Source organism: Melanerpes formicivorus, unplaced genomic scaffold (assembly GCF_026170545.1).
Source record: "Melanerpes formicivorus ecotype bairdi unplaced genomic scaffold, bMelFor1.0.p_v2 SCAF_93, whole genome shotgun sequence".
Lineage (NCBI taxonomy): Eukaryota > Metazoa > Chordata > Aves > Piciformes > Picidae > Melanerpes > Melanerpes formicivorus.
The window spans coordinates 1,034,946-1,050,598 of NW_027142445.1; the positions used below are offsets into that span (position 1 = coordinate 1,034,946).

General features: G+C 45.0%; 1 protein-coding gene across 1 annotated transcript in view; it reads right to left on the reverse strand.

Moving 5' to 3' along the window:
* Positions 1-8,967: 8,967 nt before the first annotated feature.
* Positions 8,968-15,653, reverse strand: part of LOC137455222 (spermatogenesis-associated protein 16-like) — a 71,995-nt gene continuing 65,309 nt past the window's right edge. The window contains exons 12-14 of the mRNA XM_068165843.1: positions 13,442-13,606; positions 11,566-11,646; positions 8,968-9,117 (exon numbers count right to left, since the gene is read on the reverse strand). Of these exons, the coding sequence (XP_068021944.1) occupies positions 8,995-9,117; positions 11,566-11,646; positions 13,442-13,606 (369 nt within the window). The 3' untranslated portion in view covers positions 8,968-8,994. The remainder of the gene's footprint in view (positions 9,118-11,565; positions 11,647-13,441; positions 13,607-15,653) is intronic.

Consider the following 15,653-nt stretch of genomic DNA (forward strand, 5'->3'; position numbering starts at 1 on the left):
TAGTTGTTGGGGACTCTCTCCTGAGGGGGACTGAGGGAGCCATATGTCATCCTGACCCATCCCACAGGGAAGTGTGCTGCCTGCCTGGGGCCCAGACAAGGGACATCAGCAGGAGACTCCCTGAGCTGATCCAGCCCTCTGACTATTACCCATTGCTGGGAATCCAAGCTGGAAGTGATGAGGTTGATAAGAAGGGCAGCAGGACAATCAAAAAGGAACTCAAGGCCCTGGGACAATTGATTGATGGGGCAGGAGCTCAAGTGGTGCTCTGCTCAGTCCCCTCAGTGGCAGGGGAGTACACTGAGAGGAACAGGAGAGCCCACACCATCAACAATTGGCTCAGGGGATGGTGCCAGCAGTGGAATTTTGTGTTCTTTGATCATGGGGCAACTTCTACTGCACCCAACCTGCTGGGTCCTGATGGGGTGCAGGTATCTAGAAAGGGCAGGAGGGTACTAGCACTGGAGTTGGCAGGGCTCATAGGGAGGGCTTTTAACTGGGTCTGAAGGGGGTGGGTGAGGAAAGCAGTCTCTCTGGAGAGGAGAGAGTGGGACACAAATTAGGGTGGATTGGGGTTATAGATGACTCCAGGTAAAAGTTTTTGGTAACAGACTTATTGGCACTAAGAGATCATAAAAAGGCAATAAAGGCAATAAAAGCAAGCAAAGCAACCGGAATATGAGTGACCTGAGAACTATAATAATACAAGGAATTAGGGAAGCTGTTCCTAGAGGACAGAATTTTGATAAAGCTTTTAGTGACCACCAGAGGAAGGATGAATCTCCCACGGAGTGGATGGGAAAATTAAAGAAAGCTCTGCAGATGTACTCTGGAATAGACCCAACCCTGCAGTTGGAGTGATACTCCTCAGGACACAGTTTGTGGTGAAATCATGGGGAGATATTAGAAAGAAACTGGAAAAGATCGAGGACTGGCAAGACAGGGGAGTGGAGGAGTTACTATGGGAAGCTCAGAAAGTATATGTAAGGAGGGATGAAGAGAAACAAAGAGCAGAGGCTAAACTGTTTGTAACTGCTGTAAGGGAAAGTCAGAAATCAGGCAGCTGCTCGGACCTTTGGGGTACTATCGATCATGGATAAAGGTGTCAGGGGCTGTATATTCTGGGGACAAGAATATCAAATGAGTCCCCAGAAGGAGGAGGTAATTTGTTTGGTAGATGTGGGAGCAGAAAATCGATTATACAAAAGACTCCTAAGACTCCTAAGAGGGTTGAGAAGGAAAAACCCCAGCAACAGTAATTGAAGCTAAAGGGGAACCTTTTAAGGTGCCCCTGCTTGAAACTATAGAACTAGAATCTGGAAAAGGATTTGTTTAAATGATTTGTTAGTTGTTTCAGAGACTGAATGCACTCTCTTGGGAGAGATCTCTTTTTGTTTTGTCAACAACAGATTGCAGCTGTCCGGACTGCAGAAGAAGGGTGGCCGCATGTGTCGCGAGTGAAAGGACAGCAACCTCTGAGCCTGGAGAGATTGGAGTGACTCTACAGAGAAAGCAAAACTGACATCAGCATGAATCCCACGCCACTTATACAGATGATTGGGAGCATCTCCGAGACTGCAGTTAGTGCTGACAGATAAGTACTCGATGCAATGCTGTAACATCTCCGTCTGAAAGCTCCGGAGCTTACAAGACAGACTCACCTCCTGAAATATGTGCAATGGCGTGTGACATTGAATCTGTGTTGCAAGGGAACATCGAGGAATATCCCCATTCCATTCTGTGTATAAAGCAGCATAGAACTCATGGGGGATGGGTAACTTGTAAATGTTTTAAATGTTGTAAGAAATGGTCTTGTATCTCTTATCATTGAGGAGTATTTTGTCCTGAGTGCTGTAACTGTAAAACTGTAAAAGTAGGCCCAAAAATAGGCAGTTTGGATTGATAAATATAGAGATCTTATTGTGTGGTAACGAAAAAGGATTTCAATCCCCATGGAAAATTCTTGAAAGGGATTGGCATGAGTGGGAAATAAAGGCTAGAGACATTTTTAGTTAGGGATACCAAGCACAATTAGAATAGAATAGAATGGAATGGAGTAGGCCAGGTTGGAGGAGACCTTTGGGATCGTCGCGTCCGGGCTATCGACCAATCCAGCCCACCTGATCAGCTGGGCCATGGCACCAAGCACCCTATCGGGTCTCCTCCTGGGCACCTCCAGTGGTGGTGACTCCACCACCTCCCTGGGCGGCCCATTCCAGTGGGCAGTCACTCTCTCTGTGTAGAACTTCTTCCTGGCATCCAGCCTGAACCTCCCCTGGTGCAGCCTGGGACTGTGTCCTCTTGTTCTGGTGCTGGCTGCCTGGGAGAAGAGACCAACCTCTGCCTGTCTACAACCTTCCTTCAGGTAGTTGCAGAGAGCAAGGAGGTCTTCCCTGAGTCTCCTCTTCTCCAGGCTAAGCAACCCCAGCTCCCTCAGCCTCTCCTCATAGGGCTGTGTTCCAAACCCCTTACCAACTTCATTGTCCTTCTCTGGACACGCTCCAGCAAGTCAACCTCCTTCCTAAACTGAGGGGCCCAGAACTGGACACAGGACTCGAGGTGTGGTCTAACCAAAGCAGAGTACAGGGGCAGAATGACTTCCCTGCTCCTGCTGGCCACACTCTTCCTGATGCAGGCCAGGATGCCATTGGCCTTCCTGGCCACCTGGGCACACTGCTGGCTCATATTCAGGTGGCTGTCGATCAGCACCCCCAGGTCCCTCTCTGTTTGGGAGCTCTCAGCCACTCCGACCCCAGCCTATAGCTCTGCATGGGATTGCCGTAGCCAAAGTGCAGCACTCGGCACTTGGACTTGTTGAATGCCATCCCATTGGACTCTGCCCATCTGTCCAGTCGGTCAAGGTCCCTCTGCAGAGCCTTTCTACCCTCTAACTGACTAACATCTGCCCCTAACTTTGTGTCATCTGCAAACTTGCTGATGACTGACTCTACCCCTTCATCCAGATCATCGATGAATATGTTGAAGAGGACAGGGCCCAGCACTGATCCCTGGGGGACACCACTGGTGCCTGGCTGCCAGCTGGATGTGGCACCGCTCACTACCACTCTCTGGGCCCGGCCCTCCAGCCAGTTCCTAACCCAGCACAGAGTGTAATGGTCCAATCCACGGGCTGACAGCTTAGTCAGCAGTTTGCTGTGGGGGACGGTGTCAAAGGCCTTGCTGCAGTCCAGGTAGCCCACATCCACAGGCCTCCCCACGTCCACCAGACGGGTCACCTGATCATAGAAGGAGATCAGGTTGGAGAGGCAGGATCTGCCCCTCCTAAATCCATGCTGGCTGGACCTGAGCCCTTGGCCATCCTTCAGGTGCGCAGTTATTGCCCCCAGGATAATCTGCTCCATCACTTTCCCTGGCACTGAGGTCAGGCTGCCAGGCCTGGAGTTTCTGGGTTCCTCCATCCGACCCTTCTTGTAGATGGGGACCACATTGGCCAGCTTCCAGTCATCTGGTACCTCACCTGTAAGCCAGGACTGGAGGAAAATGATGGAGAGTGGCCTAGCTAGCACATCTGCCAGCTCTCTCAGCACCCTAGGATGGATCCCATCCGGTCCCATGGACTTGTGGATATCCAAGTGGCTCAGCAGGTCCTGAACTAATTCCTCATGGATTTCCGGGGCATTACACTGCTCCCCGACCCCATCGCCCAGCTCAGGAGGCCACTCGTCCTGAACTCCTGCCTTGCTGTTAAACATTGAGGCAAAGAAGGTGTTCAGGACCTCAGCTTTATCCTCATCCTCAGTAACTATGTTCCCCTCCAGGTCCACTAGGGAGTTCAGGTTCTTCCTGCCCTTCTTCTTATTGTTAATATATTTATAAAAATGCTTTTTATTGTCTTTGACTGAGGTGGCCAGCTTCAGTTCCGGCTGGGCCTTAGCCTCCCTAATTTTACTCCTGCATAATCCAACAGCTTCCTTGAATATACCTCGAGAAGCCTTCCCCTCCTTCCAAAGGTGATACAGCCTCTTCTTCCCCCTTAAATCCTCCAGGAGCTGCTTGCTCATCCAGGCCAGTCGCCTTCCCCGCCGGCTTGCCTTCCGGCACGTGGGAACCGCCAGTTCCTGTGCCTTCAAGAGCTCCTGTTTGAAGTAGGTCCAACCCTCCTGAACCCCTTGGGGGAATGTAATTTTTATAGGACAGTAATCAAAGTGATCACAATTTATTAGTTAGGAAGAAGGAAATATGGGGAGCCATGATCAGACCAGAAAGAAAGACCACATACCTAAAGGATGGCTGATACCTATTGGGTCAGGATGGTATTGGATATGTGGTAAAAATGCTTATAAGGTATTACCCTTAGGCGGCTAAGGAAGATGTGCTATAGGACTGGCCTGTCCTCATATCTTTATAGCCACAGGAATTACTCAGGAGCTTTGCAAGAAGAACCAAGAGGGGAGCAAATCCACTACCAACCAGGCATAGCAAGTGTCATAGTTTTGCTAGGAGGTTTCTACCTTGGCTTGGGGCTAGTGAACTTGAAAAAGCGATGGTAAATTTTTCTGCTGCAGCTGAAATGATGATGAATGCAAGCACAGATGCAACAAAAACTCAACAGCTTGAAGTCAATAGTCTCTCAAAAGTAGCTACTGAAAATAGGTTGGTTTTGGATTTCTTACATGTTGTATGTGTAGTCATAAATGTAAGCTGTTGTAGTTATGTTAATCTGTAGTTCTGTTCAGTGATTGTAGATCACAATCAAATATTACATCAAGTTTCTTTGGATGATACTTCTTGTGGATTTAAAGAAACATGGGGTAAGTTAATTTCTTGCTTATCGAATATGAGTTGCTTTAAACAATTGTTTGTAATGCCTGTTGGAATAATTGTAATACTGATCTGTGTAAATCATTGTAATTGTTGTTTTAAAATGGTAAGACCTTTAGGTAAAATTGTTTATGCCAATAAGTTACAAGCAGATGGTTATGATCTGAAGGTGATCAAAATAGAGGAACTTAATTATGATCCAATTAAGAAGGTTCTGAAATATCTGGAAATTTTCACACAAATCAATGGTGACAAAAAGAAAATGGGGGATTGGGATGAATACACTGGTGATTTGTGTTAAAATTATAAGACTTAGAGTGCACTGGCATTAAGGGTCAGGATCTTGTGAGGCCTGTTTAGAGGGTAAAGGGAAAGAAACCTATCTTGCAGACTTGCAAGGATGCTGTCTGGGTAATTGGAGACATCACGGCTGAGAAGGAGCTGTCTTAAAGATAAACATTCAGAACTAGGAATTTGTTTTCTTCAGATAAGAAGCCTGCACAATTGGGCATGCGTGAAAGTGGATGCTCTGACCCTTACCACACTGAATGTAGGGAGAAGGGATTTGACCACCTATTCTAAGACTCATTATCATATGCCTGCCTTCTATTTAGCATAAGTTTGCTTATGTAGATGATGGAACTATATAGGATGAAGAAAACTATTGTAAGGTTGCTTTCTGGGTGAAGTTTTGTACCCTCACATGCCCAACCGGTTGCTTTGCTTGCTTTTATTGCTTTTATTGCCTTTCTACGATCTTTTAGTGCCAATAAATCTGTTACCAAAAACTTTTACCTGGAGTCATCTATAGCAACAGATAAATCATTTCTGTGACCAAAAACCCCTAACAAAATAAATCTTTGCTGGAGAGAAACAATCCCCCATCAGTCATTTGGAAACTAGTCTTTAAAAGAGAAATGACCTAGCAGTGGTACTCCTGGGGAGTGGTCTCAGATACGTCCTTGTGTGGGGGTCTAAAATAGACACAGCCACCAAGAGCCAGACTGTTTTTAATGTGCCCTTAACAAGTAAGAGGATGAGGAGTGAAGTACAACTTCTAGTGATGTTCCCTAAATAAGGGAGCCCGTGGTGTATGTCATCCCCAAGAAAAAGGCTGGCTGAGGGGCCAGACATTCATTAGTCAGAAATTCCTTCCAAAGGCAGGTGGTGGGAGAATTTCTGTAAAGCTTGTGGTTTAGAAACTGCTGCATGGAGGAAGCATCAGAAATCCCAATCCTCCTCCCATCTCTTCCATGTTTAGCCAGCCAAATTATTCAGGGATTAAAGCTGACTCTCAGAGAGAACTGAATGCAGGACTGAGTCTGCTCCATGGGCCTGGGAATCTATGCATTCCAGAAGGGTATGTTTGTAAAACAGCAACACCCCTTCCCATGGCAGAGGCTCCTTTCATGTTTGCTTTGTGTTCTGCAGCTGGTTTCATCTCCTGACACCTGCTTTAGTCTGTGGCTTTCTGGAGGCTAAAGGACACTGTAGCCAGGTGCTGGCCTAGATGTTTCCAACACCTTCCAGATGGATTTGGGCTCTGGCCTCTCTCTCTTTCAGTGCTGTATTGATCTGCAGCATAAGGCAGGTTTCCTGCCCTCCCTGTTACCTGCAAAGTGAAATGTCACATCTTGTCTCAGATCTGGGGCTCTCGCCAAGCTCCACAACAAGAACAGTTCATCTTCCTCGGTGTGCTTGGATCAGCTTGTTCATGTTACACAGCCAAGAGGTTTTCAATGGCAGTGCTGCTTTTTTGTTCACAGACTCATAGAATGGTTTGGATTGGAAGGGACCTTGAAGGTTAACGAGTTCCTTCCCCCCTGCCATGGGCATGGACACCTTCTACTAGAGCAGGTTGCTCAAGACCCTGTTCAACCTGGCCTTGAATGCTGCCAGGGAGGGGGCAGGTGATGTTCCTAAACATCACCTCTTCCCAGTGCACTTCATTCATTTTTCATCATTCTAGGTAAAAAATACTTTGGTTTGCATTCAATGTTGCAGAATTGTAAGCCAGCTTGCATCAAATTCAGTGTATTTGCTTAAGAGCTTGATGATTTACCAAGCTGTGTGTTGACTGTGACTCGATGATCCGTGGGGAGCAGTCTGTCTGATTTAGTGTGTGTCTGCTCATCAAAGATGGATGATTGCCACTATGTGTCATGAAACTTCATCTGACAAAACCAACTCCATAGCAAAATAATGCTGTCTCCAAAGGGCAATAATTCTTTGCTTTCTTGTCCCATATGTTTAAGGAGCTCAGAGCAGCTCAGGTATTCTGGGAAAGATTTCTTTATACTCCTTCTGTTAACAATGAACAAAGGACCATCAAAGCTTTTGCCAGCTCGCTCTTAGTTGTCAAAAGTCTTTTGTGAGAGCCTAGGAAAATGGTCTCTAACTGCATAAAATCTGTAGGATTTAGACTCCTATCTATGATAACTAATGGGAATTAAGGGGCTAAATACCTTTGGGGTCTTGGATTTGTTGAATGAAATCTTAGGTCTGGGGGATGAATTTTTCCTTTCCCTTTTTTGTTTTAAAGTCACCCTTGAGTGAGGAAAGGGAATGAGCTAAATGCTGGTTTTATGGGGTGAAGTTATCTTCCTGCAAAGTAAACTGTAATGGGTTGGGGCAAACCCCCTCCCCACCACAGGGCAGAAACAACGACTCAGACAAAGGGATTGCAAAAGTGATGGAAAGTTTAATTAGAAAAACAATTTAAAAACAAACACCAATGAAAGCTTTACAGAGAACCACAAGCACTGTGACAAAGAGAGAAATCCCAGAACATACCCAAGAACATCCCATCCCCACCTGGGGGTACACCCAAACCCCCCCAGGGCTCTTTCCTCTCCCCCCCCAACCCAGCCTCGGGCCTGGGCAGGCCCAAGGGTGGCGGCTCATGCCATTTTACCTAGGCTGCAGCTGGGGACGAAAGAGGAAGTGAAGACCCCGCATGGACATTTTATAGGGGAGCAGGGCATTATGGAAAATGGAATACCTGGTCTCCTGTGACCACCCCCTGGGCTGGGCCCACCCCTTGGGACCTCCCAGGTGTGGTCTATGCAGTGGCATCCGGGCCAGCACCCAGCCTAAACCACCACATAAACCCAGTGCAAAAAGGAAATGCCAGTCTTGGAAGAGACCATGGGTATCAGCTGGGGATGCCTGCCTCTGCTGAGGTGATCTCTGTTGAAAAGTTGGTGCTGCTTTGCTCATTGATGAAGAGTCTCAGGGGATCTGAGCACCTGTGCTTCCTGGAAGACCAAAGCAGTGTAAGATGTGCCTAGATGACAGACTGCTGCTGTGGGAGTGGAAGATGAGTTGTTCATCCTTAACAGGTGGGTTTCCTGATGTGCTTTGTGGTGTGCTTCCTGGTGCTCTTCCTGGTGTGCTTTGTGGTGGGCTTCCAGATCTGCCCAGGAGAAGGCAGGTGCAAATCCTTTCCTCCCTGCAGTGTTTGTGCATCTTTAGACAAAAACAACCCATTACTAGCTAGTAGAGGGAAAAAATCATAGGGAGCAGATGAGAGTGAAGGGCTTCAAAATCTTAACCATGGAGCAACAGTTGGGCTCCTTTCTCCTTTCTCTCTCTTTTGTCATAGCATCATGTTTCTCAGACTTGTCGTTACCACAGCCATAAGGTGCAGGATGCCACTTTGTACCTCTAGGTTGCACCAGTAGCCGAAGTGTAAGGCATGAAGCTGGACAGAAGGCACTGTGAGGCTGAATTCCTCCTTACAGAGGATGGATGGATCCCTGTTCTTGGGCAATAATCAAGCCAAGGGGATTTTGTAGAGTTTGGCTGCAGAATATTCTCAGAGCAGAAAATAAAGACCCTTCCTGCCAGGGTGTTCCTAGTTAAAGAAACAAGACAAATAAACCTTACCAAAACATTTATTCCAACCAGTTCTAACTAATGACAAGCAAAGTAACTTCCTAACTATATCCTAAGGGGAGGAGGGGGAGGGGAACCTGAAGTGGGAAGGGTTTTTTTCTTAACCTATCTACCTAATACCTATGGTGGAAATCCTCTTAATAACTCTATACTAACTTCCTAAATATATCCTATGGGGGGGGAACCTAAAGTGGGAAGGGGTTTCTTCTTAACCTATCTGCCTAATACCTATGGTGGGAATCATCTTAATAACTCTATACAAATATCCTAACTATATCCTATGGGGGGGGAACATAAAGCGGGAAGGGGTTTTTCTTAATATTTCCAGGTCTCTTGAGTTTGCTGTACACGTTGACTCTTCTTTCTTCTTTCTGTCCTGGCTTTGTTTTTGATGTAATTGTCTTCTACTTCATGTAAGTAGCCTTCAATGACTCCAATCTGCAGTTAGAAAGAAGTGGTGTCAGAAGCTCGTCCCTTCTCTCTAGTGAAGCTTCAAACATTTTGGCAATTAATTTCTTTCCAAACTAACTGTGACTAAAAATAAGCTGTCCTGGATGGACAATTGCATTTCTATCTGGTTGCTCTTGTTTCCTTCACTCTCAGTTTGCCTGAATCAGGGCCACTAATACTATTTTCCTTTTGCACCTGCACTTTTCTGACTTCATTACACCTTAGATGTTACACATGAGACTTCCACCCCTGTTCCAGCAAATTCCTGTTCCTTTCCCATCCTTTGCTTTCCTTTTTCACAACGGCTCCAGGCATTCATGAAGCACGTATCTGCATCACAGCCCCAGAAAGAGAACAAATTAAGAACCAGTGGTTCTAGCACAAGTGACATGTGGTAATCCACACCACATCAGTTTTGAATCATTAGATTTCATCCTCTTTAGTACTGTGTTAGAGCTCTTGAACCCAGTGTGACATTCTTAATTACAGCTGATTAAAAACCACCCAAACCTACAATGCAAACCAACAAGAAACCCAACAGAGAAACCCCAAAACTCCTTGAGTGTTTTCCTGTCTCCTCTATTTAAAAAGCCTTTGCTCCTAAGAACATGCTGACTGTGCTGAAATTAAATGTTGGGGGAAAAAAGTGAAGTACAAAAGAAATATTTGATGATGGTTTTCATTTCTTTGTTCTAATACAATAATAATAAGACTACAATTCTATTGTGAACCAAAAGGGAGTGCTGTTGGGAACAGGATGCCTCAGCTCAAATGGTTGTCTGAAAGGCAAAACTATGTTCAGAATGCCAACAAATTTTGAAGCCCCAAATTGTGCAACAGAAGAGTGTAGATTTCAATGCATTTCAGTAACTTTTAGTCCCAACTATTTAATTCTGCAGAGATTCTGTCCATTTTTAAATGCTATTAGTCTTGATATCTATCAAGACTACATTGAAAGTATCTAGAGAAATTAATCCATGCAAATACACCAAAGGAAAATACTTTGTTCTACTGAATTTACAATGAAATATTAGCCACTGTTGAAACTGGGGGGAGCTTTTTGCATTTATCTGGTTATCAATGTTTGCTCTATCTGGCAGGAAATATTTAGGTAATTGTATAAATATCTATCATTCATATCCTATGTAGTGTTTGTGTTGCAAAAGATTCTCATACGATCTGTAGGCAGGTGTGAGAGATTTAGAGACTATCCTGGGCAATGTAAAAGAGGTGTGAATATTTATCCTGCCCTTCCCTCATGAGCATCTGAAAGAGCTGAAATGCTCTTTTGTCTATAATTTTGTGCACTTAGGTTTTGGTTACTTTCTGTACATCCTGTACTTGGCAAACTTTATTAAGAGCCACTGATCTCACAGCTAGCTGAGGCAATACACCTGCTCAGACTTTCTCTCAGAGGAGATGCCTTCTGGAAATTTCATTCAAATAACGTGGACACATGGACTCTGAAAGCACCTTGCCCCTCAACCTCTGTGACTTCTGTCAGACATACCCATCCTAGTTACACTGACTTAGTGCAGCTGGGATTTGGGTTTTCAGTATCTCTCTGTAAAACCGAAATCCCAAAGAGGGACAATTTCAAGTCCCACCAGTGCAAGAACTCAAGCCCTTTCTATTCTCCAGCCTCCCACTGCAGCCACAACTCCGAGTGAGTGTGTGTCATTCTGGATCTGATGGAGCCATAAGACACAGGGTAAGGCCAAGGCCTTGGACCATTAGTACCATTATCCCTTGCTGGGGGTGCGTTGCTACCCCTTTCCTCTCCAGCAGCTGAATGTCGGTGGTGTGAGTGCCCAGAGCTGTGATTCACTCTGGTTTGGAAGACTTTGTCCAAACCTAACACTGCTATTGCATCCCAGCCTGCCCCACTCTTCATTAGGTGGAGCCAGATTCACCAGCATAGAGAACCAAAACAAGATGCCCAATGCTTCACAAATCCTTTAAGAAGTCAATTGCCCAGCTGCTGTGCAGAGACTCCAGAAAGGCATTTGCATGTCTTTTACCTCTCTCAGCACCAAAGCCTCATCTGAGCTCTGCTAAGAGACTTCACTTGTTGGATTGAATTTTATTCCCTAACAACTCCCCCTCTCCCTGCACTTAGCACAATAGTCCCTATGATAAAGGTGGAAGAGAAATATGATTATCAACCACAAATTCAGCCTTTGAGGCTGGGGATATCTTTTGTGTTGGATAACCACAGGAGACTATTAATATGAACAAAGATCAACCCTAGATGCTAAAGCAAATAGTAAGTATCTATCTGTGGCTAGTGCCTGAGCTCTAACAGAGTTGGAGGCACACAGTCAGCTTTCAAATGGCACCTGCTTTCTTTTCTACCTTTTGAACAGATAGGACTCAGGGGGACATTTACTCCCCAAGGAACAATATACTCTTCTACCCTTTGCTGCAAGTTGTTACCTTCTGAATTTCCTTCCACACACGTTGGGTATCAGTGTTGCCTCTGATGGTGTCCGTGGCCTCTGCCATCAGCAACTCCAGCTGCGGTACCAAGATAAAAATGATCACTGTGGAATTCACACCCAAATAACTTCTCTAAATACACAGATTAAAACCTCATTAAAAATCATTTGTACACTGATGATTTTATTACTCATCTGTTACACAATGAGCACTGCCACCTCATCTTTGCTTCAGCCATGACTCTGTGTTATTGTGGAGAGAAAATACTTAACAATGGGGGGAAAAATCCTCTGGAAATTCTGTATTTCAGCCTATATGTTTTTAATGCAGTAAATGTTTATACTTTGGAAAGGAAGGCTTGGCTTGTAAAGAACAAAGGGTCCATATTTCATTCTTTAGCTGTCTGGGATATTCTGTGTTGTACAGGAATGCTTTTCAGTATTTTCACCCAAGGCTCATGTATCATAATTTAAAGCAGCATGTAAAACCTCACAAGAGGACAACACTAAAGCTGAGATGCTTTGACCGTAGCTGGAAGTATCTAGCTCATTTTGCCTGCTTTTATTATCCCTTTCCTTTGGCAAACCATCCCTTTTCCCCATAATGCAGCAAAGCAGAGCATAAAAACAAGGCTGCCTATTCCTAGTGTAAACTGCAAAAAGAAGCTGTAGGAAAATCCTTGCTAATCAGTCCTCAGTGTTAGAAGGAAGGCTAAAATTCAGGTCATCTGTACCATTTCCTCACTCCAGTACCCTTCCAGGTCAGTCATAGCATTGCCTCACCCTGCACCCTTCCCAAACACTTGAAAATGTTTCAGTTGCTCTTAATTCACTATCAGAAAGCCAAGGGTCAGGTCCAGCATATCCTCCTGCAAGCAGCCATCAGTCTCAGGGTTTTAAGAACTAACTAGGAGAAACTTGTCTTTAATACCTGTAGCTGTGCTCTGTAAGGTCTATTCCAAAACATTTAGCTGGTTAAAGGGAACCCAGATGATAGTTTTGGAATCTCTTCCCGAATTTGTTACTCATTACAAGTAATTGGACAGTATAAGCAAAAGCATTCATAGAGAAATTGTCTCTTCTTGCTGTCCCTAGATGGGCAGCAGTCTAAGATGAGTCCCTAAAGTGACAAATGCACTCATCTGTGCAAGATGCAAAACCACTGCCTTGAGCTTCACAGAGCAGATCTGTATTTCCTTGAGTTTACCTTTGCATTTAGGTTTTTGAAGCTCAAATTCTATGTGTCCCAGCACTAGATAAAGGATGCAGGAGTCTTCTTTGGAATCTCTAAATCAATCTGCTGTGGTTGGTGCCAGCCTGCTTTCTGTGCTTGTGCAGCCAGTAAACTGAATCTTATTGGCTGGATGTTAGGAAGAAGTTCTTCATAGAAAGAGTGATTTGCCATTTTACAAAGGGAAAACAAAGGCATAGCAGGTAGATGGGTTTATTCAGAGACAGGGAGTATGTTGTAGACAGAGCCAGGAAAGAAAAGCTTTCCTCTCCTTCCCCTCTCCTCAGCTTTGTCTAGATTTGGCCTGTTTGCTGCAGGTGGCTTCTGATGTCAGCTATCCTAAAGTAGCATGATCTGAATAATTGCAATCATTCTTACAGACTGACTTGGGGACGTCTGGGGGAAAAGAAGAGGTTTTAAAAATATGCCTACAGGTGAGTCATGCTGGCTCTATACAAATCATCCTTGCAGGTGATTAGCACCTCCTCTGACAAGGCACTGCAGCAGGATTTTAAAACTACTTCAGGTCTGCACATTGGGAAAATGACTTCCAGAGCAAACTGCAGCACAGTGTTCTGCCCCATCCCTTCCCTGGCTCCCTGCCTCCGAAAGCCAAAACCAGGGTGAAGAAATCAATACTTACCAGTTGGGTATCCTCCTGACTGAGGTCCTGCAGGTAGGGGATGGTGGCTGCCTCAGCCATCACTTGCTCAAGCAGCTGGGCCTGTTCCTCGAGGTGCTGCATGCGGCCAAAGAGGCTGGCCTGCTGCAGCTTCTCTACTGCCCGTGAGCATGGGCAGCGCTTGTCCTGTTTGGTCACAAACGCAAGTCAGTTAGAAGAGAGTCATGGAAAACACAATCATCCCTTGAGTCCCTAATGCCTTGAGGCTTATCATCACACATCTATTTGTGCTGGTAATACTACACACAATATGGCATTCAGCACCTTTAAGATAAATCTGCTGACAATTTCTAGAGGGGGGAAACAAAAATACTTTCTCGCCACAATCTCTCTAGCAGCACCAGAAAAATAAATACATAGTCATAACAGATGTGAAGGGGAGACAGGAGAGAACAAACAGGAATGCAATTGTTTCAGTTGGAAATGGCTTTTCCATAATCCCCTCTGTTCAATATTACCTGACTTTTATGGATTGCTTTGAAAGTTTCAGCCAAGAGGCTGAGGAGACAGTGCAGTGTGTCAGCTCATGGTTTGTTTGCAGACTAGGCAAATCCATAGTGTTCCAATACATAACCTCAGGGGACTAAAATCTGCAGAGGTGGTCTCTGATCCTCCAGGCAGCTAGGCACATGGCAAATTTGAAGCATGTGAACAGAGAGACTCAGCCAAGTGCCTGCAGACATGACTGTAGAAGCAACTTGCTTCTCTGTGCATCTTCTAACTGCCAGAGTGTACCTCCCCTTCCCCCTGCCTCTCCTTTCTTCTAGAATATTTCTCCTCTTCATCTACCTACCACTGCGGTGCCAACACTCACACTGACAGCATTTGGCTACCTTGCTTTGCTGGACCTTACATGATTCCTCTTTACTACTGTCCCAGTTTCTCTTGTCTTCAGCCAATTGATTAGTTGATACATCATACTAAAATATATATGCAAAGCCATGCCTTCACTATGAGCATAGATAAGCATGAGAGCATTTGAATCCATTTACATACTATTGCTGTAGTGATCTAGACATAGAAATTGTGGTTATGTCTAGGAAGTTAACAGATCAGGAACCTGCTAGATTTGCCTCTCTGCAGATGTAAACTGTGTTCAGGCAGATAACTATTATTTTCACTGATACTTACTTATCTTTAATCAGTGATCTACTGAAGAACAGCCATAAAAGGAATAGGACCGCAGCCAAATCAGCAATTACTTTTGGGAAGCTGCTAATTTGGTTTTCCTATTGAACTCTTTACTATTATATTGAATTAATTGTTAACTAAGGTTGATCTAAAAGGGGGAAAGGGTGGGAGGGAAGCCATGGGATTTTTTTCCAGTTGTTACTTGAACAGAACAGCTGAGCAAAATGTCAGGCTTTGAAAAAGGCTGCTCTGCTCCATCTCTTTTGTTAAATCCTTACCTTTTATTTGCTTTAGGTGGTGGAGTCAGCATCACTGGAGGTGTTTAGGAAGAGACTTGATGTGGTGCTTGGTGCCATGGTTTAGTTGATTAGATGGTGTTGGATGGTAGGTTGGACTTGATGATCTCAAAGGTCTCTTCCAACCTGGTTAATTCTATTCCATTCCATTCCATTCCATTCCATTCCATTCCATTCCATTCCATTCCATTCTATTCTATTCCATTCTATTCTATTCTATTCTATTCTATTCTATTCTATTCTATTCTATTCTATTCTATTCTATTCTATTCTATTCTATTCCATTCCATTCCATTCCATTCCATTCCATTCCATTCCATTCCATTCCATTTTATGCAGGCACATTCCCATGGCCAATTACTCTTTCTGTCAAGAACTTTCTCCTCACCTCAAGCTTAAACTTCCCCTGGCACAGCTTGAGACTGTGTCCTCTTAATTCTGGTGCTGACTGCCTGGGAGAAGAGATCAACCCCCTGCTGGCTACAACCTCCCTTCAGGTAGTTGTAGAGAACAAGAAGGTCACCCCTGAGCCTCCTCTTCTCCAGGCTAAACAACCCCAGCTCCCTCAGCCTCTCCTCACAGGGCTTGTGTTCAAGGCCTCTTCCCAGCCTCGTTGCCCTTCTCTGGACACCTTCAAGTGTCTCAGTGTCCTTCTTAAAATGAGGAGGCCAGAACTGGACACAGGACTCAAGGTGTGGCCTAACCCGTGCTGAGTACAGGTGCAGATTGACTTCCCTGCTCCTGCT